This window comes from Staurois parvus, unplaced genomic scaffold (assembly GCF_062004578.1).
Source record: "Staurois parvus isolate SC_StPar_1 unplaced genomic scaffold, SC_StPar_1.0 ptg000702l, whole genome shotgun sequence".
Classification (NCBI taxonomy): Eukaryota; Metazoa; Chordata; class Amphibia; order Anura; family Ranidae; genus Staurois; species Staurois parvus.
The window spans coordinates 107621-127500 of NW_028318498.1; the positions used below are offsets into that span (position 1 = coordinate 107621).

The following is a 19880-nucleotide window of genomic DNA, read 5'->3' on the forward strand; positions in this document are numbered from 1 at the left end:
ACCAAGACATTTTGGACAATTTCATGCTCCCAACTTTGTGGGAACAGTTTGCGGATGGCCCCTTCCTGTTCCAACATGACTGCGTACCAGTGCACAAAGCAAGGTAATTAAAGACATGGATGAGCGATTTTGAGGTTGAGGAACTTGACTGGCATGCACAAAGTCCTTACCTCAACCCAATAGAACACCTTTGGGATAAATTAGAGCGTAAACTGTGAGCCAGGCCTTCTCGTCCGACATCAGTGCTTGACATCACAAATGCACTTCTGGGAGAATGGTCAAACATTCCCATACACACTACTAAACCTTGTGGACAGCCTTCTCAGAAACTTTGAAGCTGTTGTAGCTGCAAAGGGTGGGCCAACTCAATATTGAACCCTACAGACAGACTGGGATGCCACTAAAGTTCATGTGCTTGTAAAGGCAGGCGACCCAATACTTTTGGCAATACAGTGTATATTTACTTGTTAAACTTTTTTACATTTCATCAGTTACCTCCTGGTTTCCATGCCTAGGCAAATTGTCATTAAATCCCAGGAGTCTGCAGGAGAAGCACACCCTCCTTCTTGCATGCCTGAGCTAAGGGTAGATGGATTCCAGGAAGTAAATTCTACATGAATTATGTGCTGTTGCTTAAGATGATTGCAGTCAGAAATGCTATGGATGTTTTTCAAAGTGATTTCTCAGCAAAATAAAGAATGGAGACAGACTGATGGAGTTTGCTTTGAATGTTAAAAATAAATAAAATCGCTTTTTTGGTTTGTGCCGCTCAGATGCATTGCAGTTCTGCTTTAAGTAAATTCTCTGCAAAATTTTAAATGAGATTAACCCGTTCCTGGCACACACTACTTAAACAAAGGAATATTTCCACTTCCCAGTCCTTTTCATCCAGACCTAGCACCTCCACCATGAAGCTTTTCCTGACCAAAATGAATAGAAGGCATAAGGGCCTTATAAATATTGGATAATGGTTTACTTGCGTACATTTCTCTCAAAAGAGATTCAATACCAGTAGGGGTGAAATCCAGTGGAGAAACTCCAAATTGAGATTTAAAAGCATGGCTGAGCTGAAATTCTCTAAAGAGATAGGAGTTAGGAAGCTCATTTTGTACTTATTATATTATACAGTATTTATATAGCGCCAAAAGGTTTGCTCAGCGCTGTACATTATAGTGGGGGACAGTACATGAGACAATACAGTAACAAAACAATACACGAGGGGTTCGAGAGCCCTGCTCTTTTGAGCTTACAATCTAGGAGGGAGGGGATAGTGGTACAGGAGGAAGTGGCTGTGGGGGATGGAGTGGAGGAGATCGGCTGTTAAGTGAGGGTGGGGTAGGTTTCCCTGAAGAGATGGGTTTTCAGGGTGCGCCTAAAGGTGAGGAAGGGGTACGTGACAGTCTGATAGATTGGGGTAGTGAGTTCCAGAGGATGGGGGAAGTCCTGCAGTGGGGCGTGGGAGGAGGAGACCAGGGAGCTAAAAAGTAGAAGGTTTTGTAAGGAGCAAAGAGTACGGGTTGGGTGGTATTTGGGTATCAGGTCGATGAGGTAGTTTGGGGCAGCGTTATGAATGGCTTTGTATGTCAATGTTAGTAGTTTGAATTTAATGCTTTGGGCAATGAGAAGCCAGTGGAGGGAATGACAGAGGGGGGTGGCAGAATCTGAGCGATTGGTAAGGTGGATGAGTCTGGCCGCTGAGTTCAGGATAGACTGAAGCGGGGATAGCCTGTGTTTGGGTAGGCCGGTGAGAAGGGAGTTGCAGTAGTCCAGACGTGAGATAATAAGGGAGTGAACGAGTTGTTTATTAGTGTCTGGGGTTAGGAACGTACGTATTTTGGAGATGTTGCGGAGGTGGAGCCTGCAAGAGTTCGCCAGCGATTGGACATGGGGTTGGAAGGACAGGTTTGAGTCTAGAGTGACACCTAGGACTTTGGCTTGCGGGGTGGGACTGATGGTGGCATTGTTGGTTGTGATGGAGATGATGGGGGGGGGGGGGGGATTAGGAGCTCGGTTTTGGAAAGGTTCAATTTGAGGAAATGGAGCGACATCCAGTCTGATATGTTGTTCAGTAGGTGGGTGATACGGGTGGAGACTGAAGGGGTGAGGTGAGGGGTGGAGAGGTAAATTTGCGTGTCATCAGTGTAGAGGTGATAGTTGAAGCCGTGGGAGGAGGTGTAGATAGTGAAGGGGCCCGAGGACAGAGCCTTGGGGGACCCCAACAGAGGGGGGGAGAGGGGGAGGTGGTAGCGTTATTGGTAACGCTGGAGTGTTGGGATAGATAGGAAGGGAGCCAGGAGAGAGCGGAGTCTCTGATGCCAAGGGAGTGTAGTTTATTGAGGAGGGGGTGGTCAACTGTGTCGAAGGCCGCGGAGAGATTGAGGAGTAGGAGGACTGAGTAGTGGCCATTAGCTTTGGCGGTTAGCAGGTCATTAGTGATTTTGAGAAAGGCGGTTTCGGTGGAGTGTAGGGGACGGAAGCCAGACTGTAGTGGATCGAGGAGGTTGTTGTCAGTGAGGTGGGAGTTTAGGCAATTGTAGACTAAGCGCTCAAGGAGCTTGGATGTAAATGGCAGCAGGGAGATGGGTCTAAGGTTGTTCAGGTCGGTGGGGTCCAGGGAGGGTTTTTTGAGTATGGGGGTGATGTGCGCGTGCTTTAGGGTGGAGGGGAATGCGCCAGTAGAGAGGGAGAGATTGAAGATGCGGATGAGGGAGCGTAGGATGGAGGAGGAGGGCGACCGGAGGAGCTGTGTGGGGACAGGATCAAGGGGGCAAGTGGTGAGGCGGGCTTCTGAGAAGACCTTAGTGACCTCCTCAGTGGTAGCAAGACTGAAGGAGCGGAGTGCTGGGGAGGTTATAGTGTGCGGGATGTTAGGTGTGGTGGGGGGCAGGGCGGTTGGCGTTAGATTGAGCATTGGCGATGTCCTTACGGATTGCGTCGATCTTGTTTTGGAAGTGATTGGCAATCTCGTGGGCGGTGAGTGAGGTACTGGGTGGAGGTGGGGGGGGGGAGAGTAGGGAGTTGAAAGTGGAGAAGAGCCAGCGAGGACAGGTGGAGAGGGTATTGATGAGGGTTACGAAGTAGGCTTTTTTGGCGGCGAGGAGGTGTAGGTGAGGAAGGCGGATTTATAGCGGGAGAACGCTCGAGGGGATCTGGTTTTGCGCCATAATCGCTCCAGCGCGTGACTGCGTCGTTTAAGATTTTTAGTGTGGTCGTTCTGCCAGGGTTGAAGCGGTTGGGGTCTAATACTGCATGTGGTTAGGGGTGCCAAGGAGTCTAAGGCAGCTGACAGCGAGTCGTTCTACGCAGTAGTGGCCAAGTCAGAGCATGACAGTGGAAGGATACTGTCGTACAGACTGTCAGCTGCAGAGTTGAGAGGGGCCGGGTTCAGGTTGTGGAGGTTACGTCTGGTGATGGTATGACATTTGGGGGGGGTGTTAGAGGACAGGGAGATGGAGTACGTAATGAGGTTGTGGTCAGAGAGAGGGAAAGGGGTGTTTGTGAGGTAGTGGGGGGTGCAGAAATGAGAGAAAACGAGGTCCAGGGTGTTCCCGTCGGTGTGGGTGGAGGACTGTGTGCACTGTGTGAGTGCAAAGGAAGAGGTTAAGTGGAGGAGTTGGGATGTAGCCGGGTTATTGATGTTGATAGGGATATTGAAGTCACCAAGGATGATGGTGTAATGGACCACCTGACAGCACCTCTATCAGTCCCCTGATAGAGCCTTCCCAGAGTGCGGAGTCTAAGTACCGGAGCACTTGTTCACCAGGGCCCCTGATGGTGGGGATGGACTTGGAGCGCTCCGGGACCAGGTCGCAGCTACCGGGTATCTCTACCAGAGGTAGAGGAGTCTGCCAGAGGCTTCTGTGGGTTAAGAGTCTGATGTGAGGGAGTTCGGGGATCCCTGAGGGATGGATGGATGAGCAAGATCAGAGTCAAACAGGCCGTGTCGGTAACTAGCGGGTCGGTGTGGTACAAGACGGTAGGCAAGGGATAGTCTGGTCACACGCAGGGTCAATACCAGAAGATCAGATCTATAAGGGAGCATCCAGGAGCAGAGTCAGGCAAGCCAAGGGGTCAGGACAGGAGAAGGCAACAAGGTCAAACAATCCAGATCAGGGTACTCACAACACAGGCAACAGGATACGCAAAGACCATTCGGCAACAAGTGTCTGTTCATGGCTGGTTTAAGTAGACCGCCCTGCACCTGACAGGCGCAGCCTAGGTCCTAGTGCCTGCCCAGTACTGTCATAGACGACGGGTGCGCCTGGGTCCTAGTGCACTGCTGCCTGCATGTCTTGACAGACACCTACGCATGTGTAGACCCATGCATCGCGATGGTCCCTGACAGATGGTGGGTAGCTCAGAGGAGAGGAAGAAGGGTAGTGAGGCGGAAAAGTCATCGAGGAAGCAGGATACGGGTCCAGGAGGCCAATAGATTACTGCAATCCTCAGAGGGATGGGAGAGAAGAGCCGGGTGCAGTGGGCCTCGAAGGAGGAGAAGGCTAGAGAGGGGGGGTTTGGGAGGACCTGGAAGGTGCTCAGCGGTGACGAGCATGCCGACCCCACCACCTCTACGACCGCTCGGTCTGGGTGAATGGGACCAGACGAGACCTCCATAGGAGAGTGCCGCAGGGGAGGTGGAGTCAGTGGCTTGGATCCAGGTTTCGGTGACCGCTAGGAAGTTGAGGGAGTGGGAGATAGAGGTCATGGATGGCGGTGAGCTTGTTGCAAACCGATCGGGCGTTCAGGAGTGCAACTGAGAGTGGAAGAGTGGATGCAGTGAGGAGGGGGACAGGTATAAGGCTGAGGGGGTTGCGGCGGTTTGTGGGAGTAGGAGAGTGCCTAGTGGGTGAGTGAGGTGGTGAGGGGCCAGGGTTCGGGGAGATGTTCCCGGCGGTTAGGAGAAGAAGGGTGAGAAAGGTGGCATGGGAGCGGGATGTGCAAGAGTGTGTGGGTCTGTTAGTGGCGGCGTGTGGGTCGGTGGGAGAGTGGAGTATCAGGAGGAGGTGGGGAGATGGAAGTAGTGCGGGTGTGATGTACATTTGTTTTGGGGGAGTAGGGGGGTAGAGGGAGGAGATTTTGGGAATGGAGGAGAGGAGTATGAGGAGGAGGAGTACAGGTGGCATATTAGGAGGGTGAGCGGAGTGCTGGTCAGTTGAGGGAGGTGAAAGGTTTCACATCAGGGCGTATTGATGCAGAGAGTCTGTTGCGCAGTGACTCAAAAGGGAAGGGTAGGATTCAACCATATGGGGGTATAAGGGGCCTACATTCAGAGGTACCAACCTGGCCTACTGGCCTCAGCTGACAGGGAAGGCAAGCGCAAAGTCTGCAACTCCTGCAGGAGTACCCTAGTGGGGAAGGGAGCTAGCTGTATAAAGAACTATAATAATCACAGAATTCTAGAAGGATTCCGGCCTGATCAGAGATTACAGCTCCGGTGGATGACTGTATTTCAGGTATTACAGTTTGGAGGCGAGGTTCTGCCATCAGGTTCGCCAGAAATCTTTAATGTCGTCTTATTCCAAAAGCTTGGGATCAGTGAGTTAGGGAGGTATAATGCAGCCAGATTTCTCCTGAACTGTGCGAAGTGAGAATGGAATTTCAGAAACAGAGAAGTGGCAGACTCAGCAGCATCCACTGATTCACTGTCTTCCAGCTGACTAGTTTGAAAAGGGTATTCCCTCAGGGAAGCTTTAATTGTAGAAATGTACTCTCCCCTTTACGCTCAGCCCTCCCAACTGAATGCCTTAAAGGCTTCCCAAACAGTTGAGGAACTGGAGGCATCATTGGCCTCCGAGTACTGAGCTATTATATCAAACATCATTTCCCTAACCTTCGGGTCATGAACCCTGTATGAGTGAGGCAAGGCTTCAACAGTCCAGGTTTCTGCATCCCCCCAACCTCTGAAATAGTTTTAAGGGGATAATTGTGAGATATACCTGCCAGTAAGTAGGAGGCTGTAAAAACAGTAGATAAGGCTCCCATATCATCTATGTATTCTGTAGTAATCATACCTTATCGATGGTTGGCAGAGAGGAGGGTATAAACTAATCTCAGGATGTTTCCACAGCCAAATTTCAGTAAGTTCTAAAGCTCTAGCCCAATGAATCAACTGGAGGCTAGCAAATTGAAGGGGGTTGTATGTATCCAGGTTTGTGTCCATCTAAGATATTAAAATCCTCCGCTATAATATTCCTGGGAAGTCGAAAGGGGGCTAATTTTTCATAAATCACGTACAAGATAGTATGTTCAGGGGGTGGAGGAATATAAATCTCAAAGGCATGTAAAAGGGGCCTATGTATACAAAATGAGCACTACATACCTGCCTCCAGGATTGGTGAAGATCCGCTCAACCTTCCATGACTGGCTTATTCAGTAAAATAGTGATATTCCTCCGCTCACCCCCCCCCCCCCCCCAATCCCCCATAAATGGAGTAGATAGCATGAAAGGTCTGCCTCACCCATGGTCTGAAGAGCTAGAGTTTTGTTACCCATCAAATGCATTTCCTGTAATTATATGCAATTTGTGTGTATTAATGATTTTGTGTGTATTAAGGGATCTTTTGAATTTACCATTAAGACCTGTGTTTTCCACACTGTCTTAAGTTCCATGAAGAAACAAAAGAACGTCTGCTGGAGAAAACCCAAGGGGTGGGCAAGACTCAGAGCAGGGGGAATTCTCATTCCAAGAAACCAGATAGAGGAGCTGTATGCCATAAAGGAAATTAAGTATAAATAACTATGTACCTGAGCTTGAAAAAGACAACAAAAACACAAAGTTTCCTAGCAAACTCCCCACATAACTAAGCTAGTCAATTTTATGTCCTGAAAACTGAGCCTAAAGTCTGCAACTTTAACAAAGAGAGTCGGTGTTTAAATGGGGGAAAAAAGCTTGGCTGTAGAGGGTCTAAACCTCTATAGAAGGCAGACTTGGAGAGCAGCGAAGAGAAACAGTAGAGAGTCCATGTGGAAAACGCTCCCACTTGAGAAGATTGTATGATTGCAGGGATGGGACAAAAAAACCCCACAATGTGACAATATTACAGCGGGGAACCCCTTGAGGTAAGTTTGAAAAAACAGACCGTATAGGGTTGAAAGATGAAAGGCCCAGCAAGATTTGCATAGGGGAACGATCTCTTCAATATCTCCACAGGGTAGTAAAGAGAACAGGAAGAGACTGCAGAAGAACAATCCCTCTAAACATGAAGGCCCAGAAATGGGCACCATAATGAACATACATGTGTGGAATAGGAATGGCTATGCAGCAGGGATTGGTCTTACCATATCAGTTGTAGTAATGTCTTCTGGAGAAAAAGATCTTTGTGAGCAATAAAGGGTCATATTTTCTGATGTGCCTAGAAATTGGAGCTAACCATTTTTTTCTTCCAGGTACCTCTCATGGGCTTTAGACACAAACCAGGAAGAAAGAGATAAAGGTAAAACTGTAGAGGTTGGCCGTGCCTACTTTGAGACTGAGAAGAAACACTTCACTATTCTTGATGCCCCTGGACATAAAAGCTTTGTTCCAAATATGATTGGTGGAGCCTCACAGGCAGACTTGGCTGTTCTGGTAAGAGCTACATCCTATGTGACTTTTTCTCACTATTCTGTATACTTAGATTTCTATTCTACTGTTGTGCTCAATATATACAGTATGTGAACAAAAATGATGTGTATTTTAAAGGATAAGTTCCTCTTTCCTAACATGTTCCCCATATTCAGGGTGTAAAAATGGGCACATACAGTGCATCCAGAAAGTATTCACAGCGCTTAACTTTTTCCACATTTTGTTCTGTTACAGCCTTCTTCCAAAATGAATTAAATTCATTTTTTTCCTCAACATTCTACAAATCCGCATAATGACAACGTGAAAGAAGTTCGTTTTGAAATCTTTGCAGTTTATTAAAAATAAAAAACGAAAAATAAACACTTGTACATAAGCAGTCACAGCCTTTGCTCAATAATTTGAAGCACCTTTAGCACCAATCACAGCCTCAAGTCGTTTTGAGTATGATGCTACAAGATTGGCACACCTATTTTGGGAAGTTTCTCCCATTCTTCTTTGCAGTACCTCTCAAGCTCCCTCAGGTTGGATGGGGTGCGTTGGTGCACAGCCATTTTCAGATCTCTCCAGAGATGTTCAATCAGGTTCAAGTCTCTGCTCTGGCTGGGCCACTTCAGGACATTCAGAGTTGGCTCGTAGCCACTCCTTTGTTATGTGGGCTGTGTGCTTGGGGTCCTTGTCCTTGTTGAAAGATGAACCATTGTCCCAGTCTAAGGTCAGGAGCGCTCTGGAACAGATTTTCATCAAGGATGTCTCTACATTGCTGCATTAATTTTTCTTTCGATCCTGACTAGTATCCCAGTTCTTGCCATGGAAAAACATCCCCACAGCATGATGCTGCCACCACTGTGCTTCACTGTAGGGATGGTATTGGCCAGGTGGTGAGCGGTGCCTGGTTTCCTCCAGACATGACACTTGGCATTCAGGACAAAGAGTTCAATCTTTGTTTCATCAGACCAGAGAGTTTTGTCTTTCATGGTCTGAGAGTCCCTCAGGTGCCTTTTGGCAAACTCCAGGCAGACTACCATTTGTCTTTTACTGAGGAGTGGCTTCCGTCTGGCCACTCTACCATACAGGCCTGATTGGTGGAGTGCGTCAGATTGTAGTTCTTCTGGAAGGTTCTCCTCTCTGCACAGAGAAATGCTGGAGCTCTTTCAGAGTGACCATCGGGTTCTTAGTTACTTCCTTGGCTAAGGCCCTTCTCCCTTGATTTCTCATTTTGGCCAGGCTGTTCACTCTAGGAAGATTCCTGGTGGTTCCAAACGTCTTCCATTTACGGATGATGGAGGCTACTGTGCTTTTTGGGACCTGCAGAAATTTTTCGGTACCCTTCCCCAGATCTGTTTCTTGATACAATCCTGTCTCGGAGGTCTACGGACAATTCCTTGGACTTTATGGCTTGGTTTGTGCTCTGACATGCACTTTTAACTGTGGGACCTTTATATAGACAGGTTTATGCCTTTCTTAATCATGTCCAATCAACTGACTCCAATCAAGTTGTGGAAACATCTCAAGGATGATCATTGGGAGCAGGATGCACCAGAGCTCAATTTTGAGTGTCATGGCAAAGGCTGTGAATACTTTATGGACAAGATTTTAAAACTAACTTCTTTCACATTGTCATTATGGGGTATTGTTTGTAGAATGTTGAGGAAAACCATGAATTTAATCCATTTTGGAATAAGGCTGTAAAATAAAAATGTAAAATGTGGCAAAAGTTAAGCGCTGTGAATACTTTTCGGAATGCACTGTAGATATACTGACAGGTCTGCAGGACTCCTGCATGGCACCAGCGATATCGCTGGTGCTATGCTTTACAGACTCCCAAAAGAAAAAATAGTAAATGCAGACATTTTTAACCTGCAAAAAAATGTGCATTTATTTTTTGTTAAAAGGTGAACTTATCCTTTTAAAGGCTGGAGTTGACCAACATTTTTATAGTATTTGACACTTTTCTATTGTTATCTTTAGGGAAACCTTTATTTGCAGCACTCCCAGCTCTGTGGACTTTTGGCATTCTAGCTGTCATTGTTTGACTACTCTATGTATGGGAGGAATTTCAGCCAATGTCTATATCTTTTCTCAGAGCTGCACTTATTTAGAGCAGTTGTACTGACCTTACAGTGATGCGCTTTCTACAAGAGCAGATATGATTGAGATTGAGATCTGGCAATTGTGTCCTGCCTAATCTTCACAGTACTGACATTACCTCTTTATTAAATAGGATTTGCAGGGCTTAGACATGTGCTTTGAATCGTCTACTGCCTAATGAAATTTACACCAGTCAAGCTCTGATCTCGGGATAGTATAATGTTATAAATCTTGTATACCACAAGATGTAAGACGAGTGCAGAAAGTAAAGTAGCTGCTAGCACAAATTGGGCAAAAGTAACAAAACCCACAATGCTAAATACAGATAAGTGCAGCGCTAAAAAATTATACTCCAATGCAATAATAAAGTGCTTAAATGAACACACAGTATCAGTGTGAAATAAACTTGATAAGCATATCAAATCTTGAAAATCAAATAAAATTGTCCGTGTCACTACAAATCTCAGCAATCAATATGTGATATACATGAATAGTCCATGGTACTATATCCCACTTGGTATTACTGCACCTTGTAGTACAACGGATTTTCTTTACTAGATGAAGAGCACTTATTTACCACTTGGCATTTCTGTGATTTGTAGTACCACGGACTATTCATGTATATCACATATTGATTACTGAGATTTGTAGTGACACGGACAATTTTATTTGATTTTTAAGATTTGGTATGTTTATCAAGTTTATATCACACTGATATTGTATTCACTATATTCACTTACGCACTTTATTATTGCACTGGAGAATTATTTTTTTGCGCTGCACTTTTATCTGTATTTTATAAATATTGTAGCCTTCTTGGTTCATTATTTCAGCAGCCCCATACCATGACAATTCTCCACCATGCTTCAAGCACTCCTACAGCTCAAACTAATAGCCAGTTTGCATCCTTTGTTATGTATTGTGTTTAATGGCACCTTGATAAATATCAAAGCTTTCAAAAAAGGCTAATGTATTTGTAATTTCATACTGCTGTTGCGTGTGTGTGTGTGTGTGTGTGTGTGTGTATAACTTCAAACTTCTTTGGTGCCTGTAGCATATTATTTTGCTTTTGGAATTACTGTTATGGGTACAGAATGGCAAGCAGGACTGAACGTTGTGTCCGACCACCACCAAGGTGCAGTTAATCATCCCTCATGTTCTGGAACATTGTATTGTTCCTCCACCACTTCCATATTGGTACACAGCCTGACTGCTCCAGTAACCCTGAAGTCAGTGGGATTTGTCCTCATCCACCCATCCATGTTTTTCAGAGTACTTGCCTTGTTGAGCAAGGGTGCAGCAATGGCAGTCAGCTGCATATTGGGCCCCCCACAATTGCTGTCATGCCTTTTTTGGCTGTTTTGACAGCATGATCGATACATACAGAACATTTGACTTGCAGTACACAGATGCTGTTGGTTACATGCTCTCTAACATAGAAGCATAGAAAAGTGTTGGCAGAAAAGACCGAGTGGTCCATCGAGTCGGCCATTTTTTTTCTCCCGTTAACTTTTTTTTGACTGATTACAGATCTATGCTTGTCCCAAGCATGTTTGAAGCTATTTACTTTTTTTTTTTTCCCCCATAAAGTTTATTAATAAACTCAAGCATGCAATAAGTACAGGTAATACAAGGTATCAGTCGGAAATACAATAGGAGGTAATACACATACAGCAAACAAAAAGATACATAGCAATACATAGACAAAGAATCAGACGTAAGTCATTACAGGGAAAAGAAAACGGGAAAAATGAGAACATGCGAAACACAGGAACATTAAAGGCATATCTGGTCTCAAGCCCTTATTCAGCATATTGGAATCACAGCACTGGCAGGGTCGATGATATATAACCTCAGTTACCGAGCAGCAGCAAAGAGCAGGACCAGTGAGTCAAAGGTATGCATTGGAAATGTATACAGTAGGTGTGGAGGGGGGGTGCAAGGGCTTGTAGGATATGGCCTTGTACTTTTGATGAAACTGAGGTAACCCGCTACAGGTTGCCAGCACATGGGTAAAGGGTTCGAGAAAGGAGATATGTAAAAGTAAAACATATATGCACAGCTGGATTGCAGATAGGGAGTAGGGCTCCTATGAGTAGAGAAGTGTACCAAAATAGAAAGGGGAGAATGAAAGCTACACTCTGAGTAAGAAAGCAGGGAAATGGGGATTACGAATTTAAGAATAAGCATGAAAAAAGGAAGAAAGGAGAAGGGAAAAAAAAGGGGGGGGGGGAGATGGGCGGTTGGGGAAGGGTCGAATGGGGAGGTGGTGTGGAGGAGTAGGAGGGTAGGTAAGTCACCTTTTACTCAAGACTCCCAGGACATGAGAGATACACGCAACCCTGGCAGAGAAGCGAGCTGGGGACAGTTGCAGGCGTATCAGGGTGCCAAGCGTAGCTTGCTCCAAGCAGTACAGGACATCGAGACAAAGGACCTCAATCACAACCTTGAAAAAAAAGCCGATATATTGCCAGAAATACTATGGGGTATCAGATTCAGAATCAATCAGCAAGGCCCATGAAAGAACGATATTCAGGGGTCGTTCGGAAGTGAATCGAGCAGGACCACATATGAGAAAATTTGGTAGGGTTATCCAGAGAAGAAGCAATCAGCTCTTCCATTTCAGCAATTCTGTTCAAGCGAATGAACCAATCTCGCACTTTGGGAGGGTGAACAGACCCCCAGAGAACTGGTAAGCAGAGTTTAGCCGCGTTAAGCATATGCATAGCCAGAGATTTGAAATATAGACGTTTGGGAAGCGGAGTGTGGTGGAGGAGGAGTTGGGCCGGAGAGAACTCAATATCAAGAGTAGACACCGAAGAAGTAATCCAATGTACCTCCTGCCAAAAAGGCTGAACCATAGGGTAGTCCCACCAGATATGAAGAAGAGATCCAACAGGTGCCCCACATCTCCAAGAAATACTGGGTCTGGATGGCTTAAAATGATGGATTCTAGAAGGTGTATTGTACCAACGTGTCGCTAACTTGTATCCGTTTTCTTGTGCCAAAACATTCAAGGAGCACTTATGAGAAAAGGTAAAGATTTGGTCCAAATCAGAGGAAGAAAAGTCAATGTTTAGGTCTCTTTTTTCCAAGCTTTGCAGACGGGAAGTGAATCAGAGGTTCTGCCACCAAGAAGAAGCAGATAGGTAAATGATACTAAATGCCTCCGTGGTTCAGCCTTTGAACAGAGTGACTCAAAGGAGGTGAGAGGGCGGACCCATTTATGGCGATATGCAGGAGAGAGAAGAAAATGTCTGATTTGAAGATAGGCCCAAAAGGGAAAGGTGAGATCACCCATAGTACTTGCCAGGGAAGAACAAGTCTTCAGCTGACTTTTGTGAAAAAAATGGTTTGCCAAAACTTGACTGTGTCCAATGTGCTGATGGAAAGGACTTATGCATACCGGGAGGGAAGTCCGGTTTGAGGCAAAGAGAAGTTAGCGGGTTTGGGGGCGTCCGAAATGGAGGCCGATTTACATGTTAAGCGAAAGGTTTTAGGAGAAGGACCGATTATTGGATGTAGGAGGGGGTCTTGAGGAATGTGTTTGGTCAGAAGCCACGGGATCGATGCCAAGGGGGAAGTGGAACAAGAGTGTTCCAGCTGGACCCAGGCTTTGGTGGTAAAGTGAATATTCCAATAGATTATCCTAGTAAAATGGCAGGCCCGATGGTAAAGTTGCAGGTCAGGTAGTCCAATCCCCTCTTTGGATTTGGGGAGCACAAGTTGGGAGAAGGAAATATGTGGCCGTTTGATTCCAAAGATAAAGAGAGCACATTCTTCTGCATGAAACAAAAAAGGCGGGTGGTAAATGGATAGGTAAGGTTTGAAATAGAGGCGCGGGAGGATATTCATCTTTAGTATAGCAGCCCTACCAAACCAGAAGAAGCATGGGCGATGCCACCTAGTTAGGTCTGCTCGGGTGGCACCAAGGGTTGGAAGAAAGTTTTTGACATAAAGATCAGAGAGGTTACACGTAAGCTGTATTCCCAGATAGGTAAGGGAGTCCCTTTCCCATTGAAACGGGAACTGTGACTGACAAAAGGAAACCAGGTCTGGAGGAAGAGTAATGTTTAAGGCATAGGATTTGGAATGACTAATTTTGAGGTTCAAGATATATTGAAAAAAGGAAAAATCCTTAAGTAGGTTGGGCAGGGTGATCCGGGGCTCCGTCAAAAACAAAAGAATGTCCTCTGCGTAGGCAGCAAGTTTGTATTCCTTGTTCACCACAGAAATACCCCTGATATCTGGGTTTAAGCGGAGTTTGCGTAACAATGGTTCTAGTGATATCACAAAAAGAAGCGGGGATAGGGGGCAACCTTGGCGCGTACCATTCCCAAGCGGGAATGGATGAGATAGATGCCCATTCACACGGACCTTAGCCGTTGGACCATTATACAGTGCCATAATGAAATTGAGCATGGTGTCCCCTAAACCAATCGCCTGTAGGGATGCCTTTAAGTAATCCCAGGACACCCTATCAAAAGCCTTCTCGGCATCTAGGGAAAGAATAAATCCTGGACTGCGAGAATCGTGAAGTCGGTCGAGAAGGTTAAAAGCCTTGATGGTGTTATCCCTTGCTTCCCTTCCCAGGATGATGCCCACTTGGTCAAGGTCAATCAGGGAGGGTAACAAGGGAAGGAGACGGTTGGCTAGGATCTTTGCGTAGATTTTGATGTCTACGTTCAAAAGAGAGATGTGTCTATAATTGGTAACCAAAGTGACATCTTTACCTTCTTTGGGGATGACCGTGATATGAGCTTCCAGGAGGCGATGATGTTGCGTGGAGGGTAAGGAGAAAGTGTTGAAGGCGGAGAGGAAGGGTCCACTCAAAATATCTAGAAACTCCTTGTAATATGCCACAGAAAGACCATCAGGGCCCGGGCTTTTACCAGGTTTCATTTGCTGGATGGCTCGGGAGAGTTCCTCCGCCGTGATATGATGTTCCAAATCCTGAACAGTATCATTTGGTACAGTGGAAGGACTATAGAGGCGAAGAAAGTCAGAGATTAAGGTGTCTCTAGGCTTATTGGCCTCAGAACGGCAACAATCTGGAGGGAGATTGTATAATGTGTTGTAGTATTGCTTGAAGTGAGATGCTATATCCGCATTTGAGGTGACCAAAGAGCAATCCGAGCCCCTAATCTTGTGAACCGTTAAACCCAACTTTTTTGTCTGGAGGGATCTGGCTAAGAATCTCCCGCTTTTGTTAGCAAACTCATAAAAAGGTTTTTGCGACAAAATGAATCTGCGCTTAGCTGCCTTGCCTAGTTCGTTTAAGAGCTGTGTGTGGGTGTCCGTCAGATAAAGTCGAGGCGGCCTGATTATGTTTGTGAGCCTTTTCCAGGAATTTAATGCGATCTAAGAGTTGTAAGCGAGTCTGTCTCTTTTTTACGTTTTGTTGCCATAGCTATTAGGACTCCTCGAATGACTCATTTATGTGCCTCCCATTGAGTTAACGAAGAGGTATCTGGAGTTTGATTGTTTGAAAAGTAGTCTGTTAATTGGGAGCAAACCTCTGCGTCGTTGGCCAAGTCAGAAAGAAGAGAGGCATCCAAACGCCATATCTTAGAACGGGAATGTTTCTCTGGAAATCATAATGTCATAGTGATAGGGTGATGATCAGAGAGGATCAACGGTTCGATGGAAGAAGCATGGAGGAAAAAGAGGTCAGCTTGCGTGATAAAGAGGTAATCGATTCTGGAATATTTGTTGTGTGGAGGGGAGAAAAATGTATAGTCTTTGACATTCGCGTGGAGGACTTGCCAAGAGTTGTGAAGTTGCAGATCTTGAAGTTGAGTATGAATCTGTCTAATGGATTTATTTGGCAAGAAAGAGCTTCCCGAGGAATAGTCCAGTAAAGGGCATAGGGGAACGTTAAGATCACCTCCCAAGATTAGGATACCCGTCTGGAAGGAGGAGAGTGAAGAGGTAATGTAGCGGAAAAAGGATACCTGTCTTGTGTTGGGTGCGTAAAGATTTGCTAAAGTGATGGGCCTGTTGGCAAAATTACATTTTAGAAACAGGAATCTACCATCCGGATCCGGAAGTGACTCCAAGATAGCCAGAGGGAGGTGCTTTACAATCAAAATGGCAATGCCTTTAGATTTAGCATGAGGGTTAGGAGCATGATAAACTGTCGGAAAACGGGTGTTAGTAAGCTTGGGTATGGCATCGTGATGGAAGTGCGTTTCCTGAAGAAAGACAATATCTGCTCTCTGTTTAAAAAGGTGCGAAAGCAGGAGAGAGCGCTTTTCAGTGGTATTCAGACCCGTCACATTAATAGACAGAACTTTCAGCGAAAGATGAGTTGAGAGAAGGCATGTCCGGCAGAGTAAAGGGAACCTAAAGGGATGGGAAAGGGGGTATGGGGAAGAGAGGAAAGAAAAAAAAGGGGGGGGGAAGAGAAAGGGGGGGGGAGAGGAAGGGGGGGAGAGGGGAAGGAAAAGAAATGAAAAGGAAGAGGGAAATGAGGGGAGAAAAGAGAGAGCGAGATAACCGGCAGTGGGGGTAGACCAGCTGACCCGCCAAGATACGGGAAGGAGGAAAGAAGAACAAGAAAGAAGAAGGGGTAGGAGGGAAATAGCAGAAAGAGGAACAAGGAATGAAAGTAGATGAGAGGCAGAGGACAAGGGAGTAAAGACGGCCGGAAAAAGTTCAGCGAGAGCTCTCAAAGCTCGCTGTGTGGGAAACACGGTGGACATAGATCCAAAATGAAAGAGTCCGCCGGGCCATGGACCTTAAAAAATGCAAGAATCAGGGAGGGAGGGTGAGCACAATTCGTTTGAATGAAGATATAGATGGGGGCACAACTGCCATCGTCTGACATAATGGGTGAGGTAAGACGCAGGAACAAGCTTAGGGATATCAAAAGGAAAATGTAACAAATGTCATGAGGGCAAGGAGACCAAATATATATCATTAGGGCGTATAGTGGTGGAAGCATTGTATGTAGGGAAATGAGAAAATGCACATCTAAGTGGAATGCAGTCGTAGCATGATCCTAAAGTTATGGGCAGAGTTGTGGTATCGTAGGTGTGCTGTGGTAGGGCCAGTGTGCGAGTCCATGCTGAAAATAAAACATCAGTGAAAGCCAGATGGAAAACCTGCATATCATTAAGATGAAAAGCAAATCATATCATAATCTGTTTAGGGCAAAAACATTGCAACATCACAGAAACAGCAGGGCAACCATTCAAAAAAAAGCAACCATCAAAGGAAACAATTGGGAAAAATGAGACATAGTGCACCATTTCTTTTTGGAACCCTAAGGTATCTCTCATCTGTCCTAACTCTTCTCTTCCCGGCTCCCTCTCAAAAACTCAAACCATCCATCTCCCACCCCACTCCCACAGGACTCCACAACATTCTAAAAATCAAGTAGCACCTCGTGTCTAAAAAGAGAAAATATTGGTAGCTAGGCAAGGGGAGAGGGGAGATGACGGGACTGGGGGGGAGCTCAGCAGAAACTCTGAATGATGGTTTCAAAACCTGTAAGCAGTAAATGTGGTTTAGATGAGTGTTATGACATGAGGTGAAGGAGGGGGCCGGACCCCGCAGGGAACAACACCCGGAGAGTGTAATGAGGTGATACTTGATTTCAGACAGATATGTAACATAATAATAGTATGGAAATGACAGCCCGGGTCCCGGATCCCCGTCTCCCCCTGCCATCCCACACTACCCCTGGAAAAAGTATAAAGGCAAGCTGGAGTATGAAGCCTCTCACAGTAAACTCTAATGAAGAACAGTAGGGATCATGGTCAGGGAAATACAGGCAATATGTAATGGAGCACATGGAATTCACCTCTGACCACTGCAAGATCATCAAAAGACTCCTTGGTGGCCATACAACCAAACGGGCCGGGCATAGTGGGTCTGGAGATACATACTCTCCAGAGACTCTATGCAGCGGACAAATCAGCATATACATTACAAACCGGGCTAGAGAGACTGTAGGACCATCCCCCAGGCTTCCATCAGAGGTAGTGAAAATGCAGCAATAAAAAGGCCGGTGACATGGAGGGTGCCTGCGGAGGTACATCAGGACTGGCGGTCCATTGGAGAAGCTGAGACGGAGAGGGAAAAGGTCTTCATGATTGATGAGGCGAATTTGGCAACATCTGCAGGGGCATCAAAAGACCTGGACCAGGGCGGATGGGTTGCAGAGCAGAAAATGAACGGGTGAAGGTGTCCAGTTAAGGGGTCAAATAGGACCTGAGGTGCTACCGGCATGGTTCTGGAGTCGGATGGGAGGGATCTGGTAAGATCATAATCTGGATAAGTATTGCTGATGAGAGACAGTCAGGGAAAAGATCGAAGAAAGGCCTTTAGGCATCATGGCGGGGTCTGCGATGTGCAGGAGAGGCCGTCGGGCTGTTGTTGGTGGTGGAGCCTCTGGCAGGAAGTCTCTGAGGAGTGGAAGGGACCGATCGGTGGCGGCGGAGATGGGGGCCTTGCCAATCCGTGTCACTTGGTACTCGACCAGATTCAGTAGCATTTGGAAGACGCAAAGATCTGTACCAATCTGGAAGCTCAACTAGAAGAATGTCCAGTGCGGAACAGAAGCTGGGGAGATCTTCTGGAACTCGCAGGTAGGCTGTGCGCCCATGAGCTTGAGCGGAGAGACAGAATGGAAATCGCCACCTGTATGGTATGTTATGAGAGCGAAGTGTGTCCAGTAGGGGGCGAAGTTCTCACCTTTGTTGCAAGGTTATGGAAGAAAGGTCCTGGAACAGGTGTATCTCATTACCCTGAAATAAAAGGCGTCTTCTTTCTATGGCCCTTCTGAGAATGTCTTCTTTGATTGGAAAGCTGACCAAGCAACACACCACATCTCTTGGGGGGTCAGAATCTCTGCCTCTGGAGCGAAGCGCTCTGTGTGCACGTTCCAGATCAATGGGTGCAGCAGGTGGACGGCCCAGCAGATCATTGAAGATCGCAATTACTGTTTTGGGGATGTCGCTCGGCTCCACAGATTCAGGCAAGCCACGTAATCTGATATTATGTCTGCGACCTCTATTATCCAGATCTTCAATCTGTCTATAAAAATCACGAATATGAGATGTGTGCGATAATGACAACTGCTGTATCTCCACTATGGCATCAGATCTGCTTGTGAATTCCACCTCCTCTACTCTTGTACTTAACAAATGAAGGTCTTCTCTTAGGTCACTGAGGGCTGTGGTAAAAGTAGCTTTAATGTCAGCTGCAACTGCCTGCAGATCTCTTAAAGTGTATGAGTGTCTGAAGAGAGATCATGCTGTGGGACAGATTCCATGCCAGCCCCAGTGTCTGTGCTCTGTACACCCTGAGCACATGTTGGTGTAGTGGAGGGAGAGGGGGATGCTGCATGTGGCCTGTCCCTCTGCTGGGAGCTGAACAGCTCCTGAGTGTCTGTACTGCTGGTGGTTATGTGCCCGTGGGGAGCGGGAACGGGAGCCGGAGACCTTCCGGTCCGCTTTCCCCATCATGTAATGGCTCTGTCTCACCCGCTCCTCTGCTAATATCGATGCAATTTCTCTGGCTGGCAGGAGCTCCTGTGTCACGCGGCAATCTTGGATCTCGGCAGACCACGCCCCCCTGAAGCTATTTACTGTTGCATGGCTCACTACCTCTACTGGAAGTTTATTCAGCTAATCTTTCAGTAAAATAATACTTTTTGAGATTTTGAACTTTCCTTCAGTTTAAAGTCATGACCCTGTGTTCTTTATTTGTTTCATATCGGAAATATTGCCCTCCTGAACCTTTTTCGTCCCCTTGATGACTCCCAATCATGACTCCCCTTTCTTTTCTTTCCTCCAGATTGTACATGTTAAGTTCCTGAAGTCACTCTTGATATGTTTTATCCCCCAGACCTTTCACCTTTTTTTGTTACCCATCTCTGGAAACGTATGTTATCAATATCTTTTTGTAAGAGATCTCCAGAACTGGACTCCGTATTCTAAATGAGGTCTTACCAAAGATCTATATAGGGGAATCAGGACCTCCTGTAGTCGATCCCTGTAGTGATACATCCTAGAATTCTATTCACTTTCCCCACTGCCTGGTCACTGCTCATTTTGCAGTCATCTGAAATAAGTACCCCCAAGTCCTTTTCCTCTGTAGTGCTTCCCACCACTGTACCCCCAATGTTGTACTCTCTCAAAGGATTATTTTTCCCTAGGTGCATTATTTTACATTTAGAACCATTAACCACTTGACCTCCAGAGGATTTACCCCCCTTAAT

The 19880-nt window shown here is 46.2% G+C and overlaps 1 protein-coding gene across 1 annotated transcript in view; it reads left to right on the plus strand.

Annotated features, from left to right (window-relative positions):
* LOC149446015 (eukaryotic peptide chain release factor GTP-binding subunit ERF3A) overlaps window positions 1–19880 on the plus strand; it is a gene marked incomplete at its 3' end in the record, with an annotated part of 318744 nt that overhangs the window by 89789 nt on the left and 209075 nt on the right. The window contains exon 4 of the mRNA XM_089653149.1: window positions 7387–7567. Coding sequence (XP_089509275.1) covers window positions 7387–7567 — 181 coding nt within the window. The remainder of the gene's footprint in view (window positions 1–7386; window positions 7568–19880) is intronic.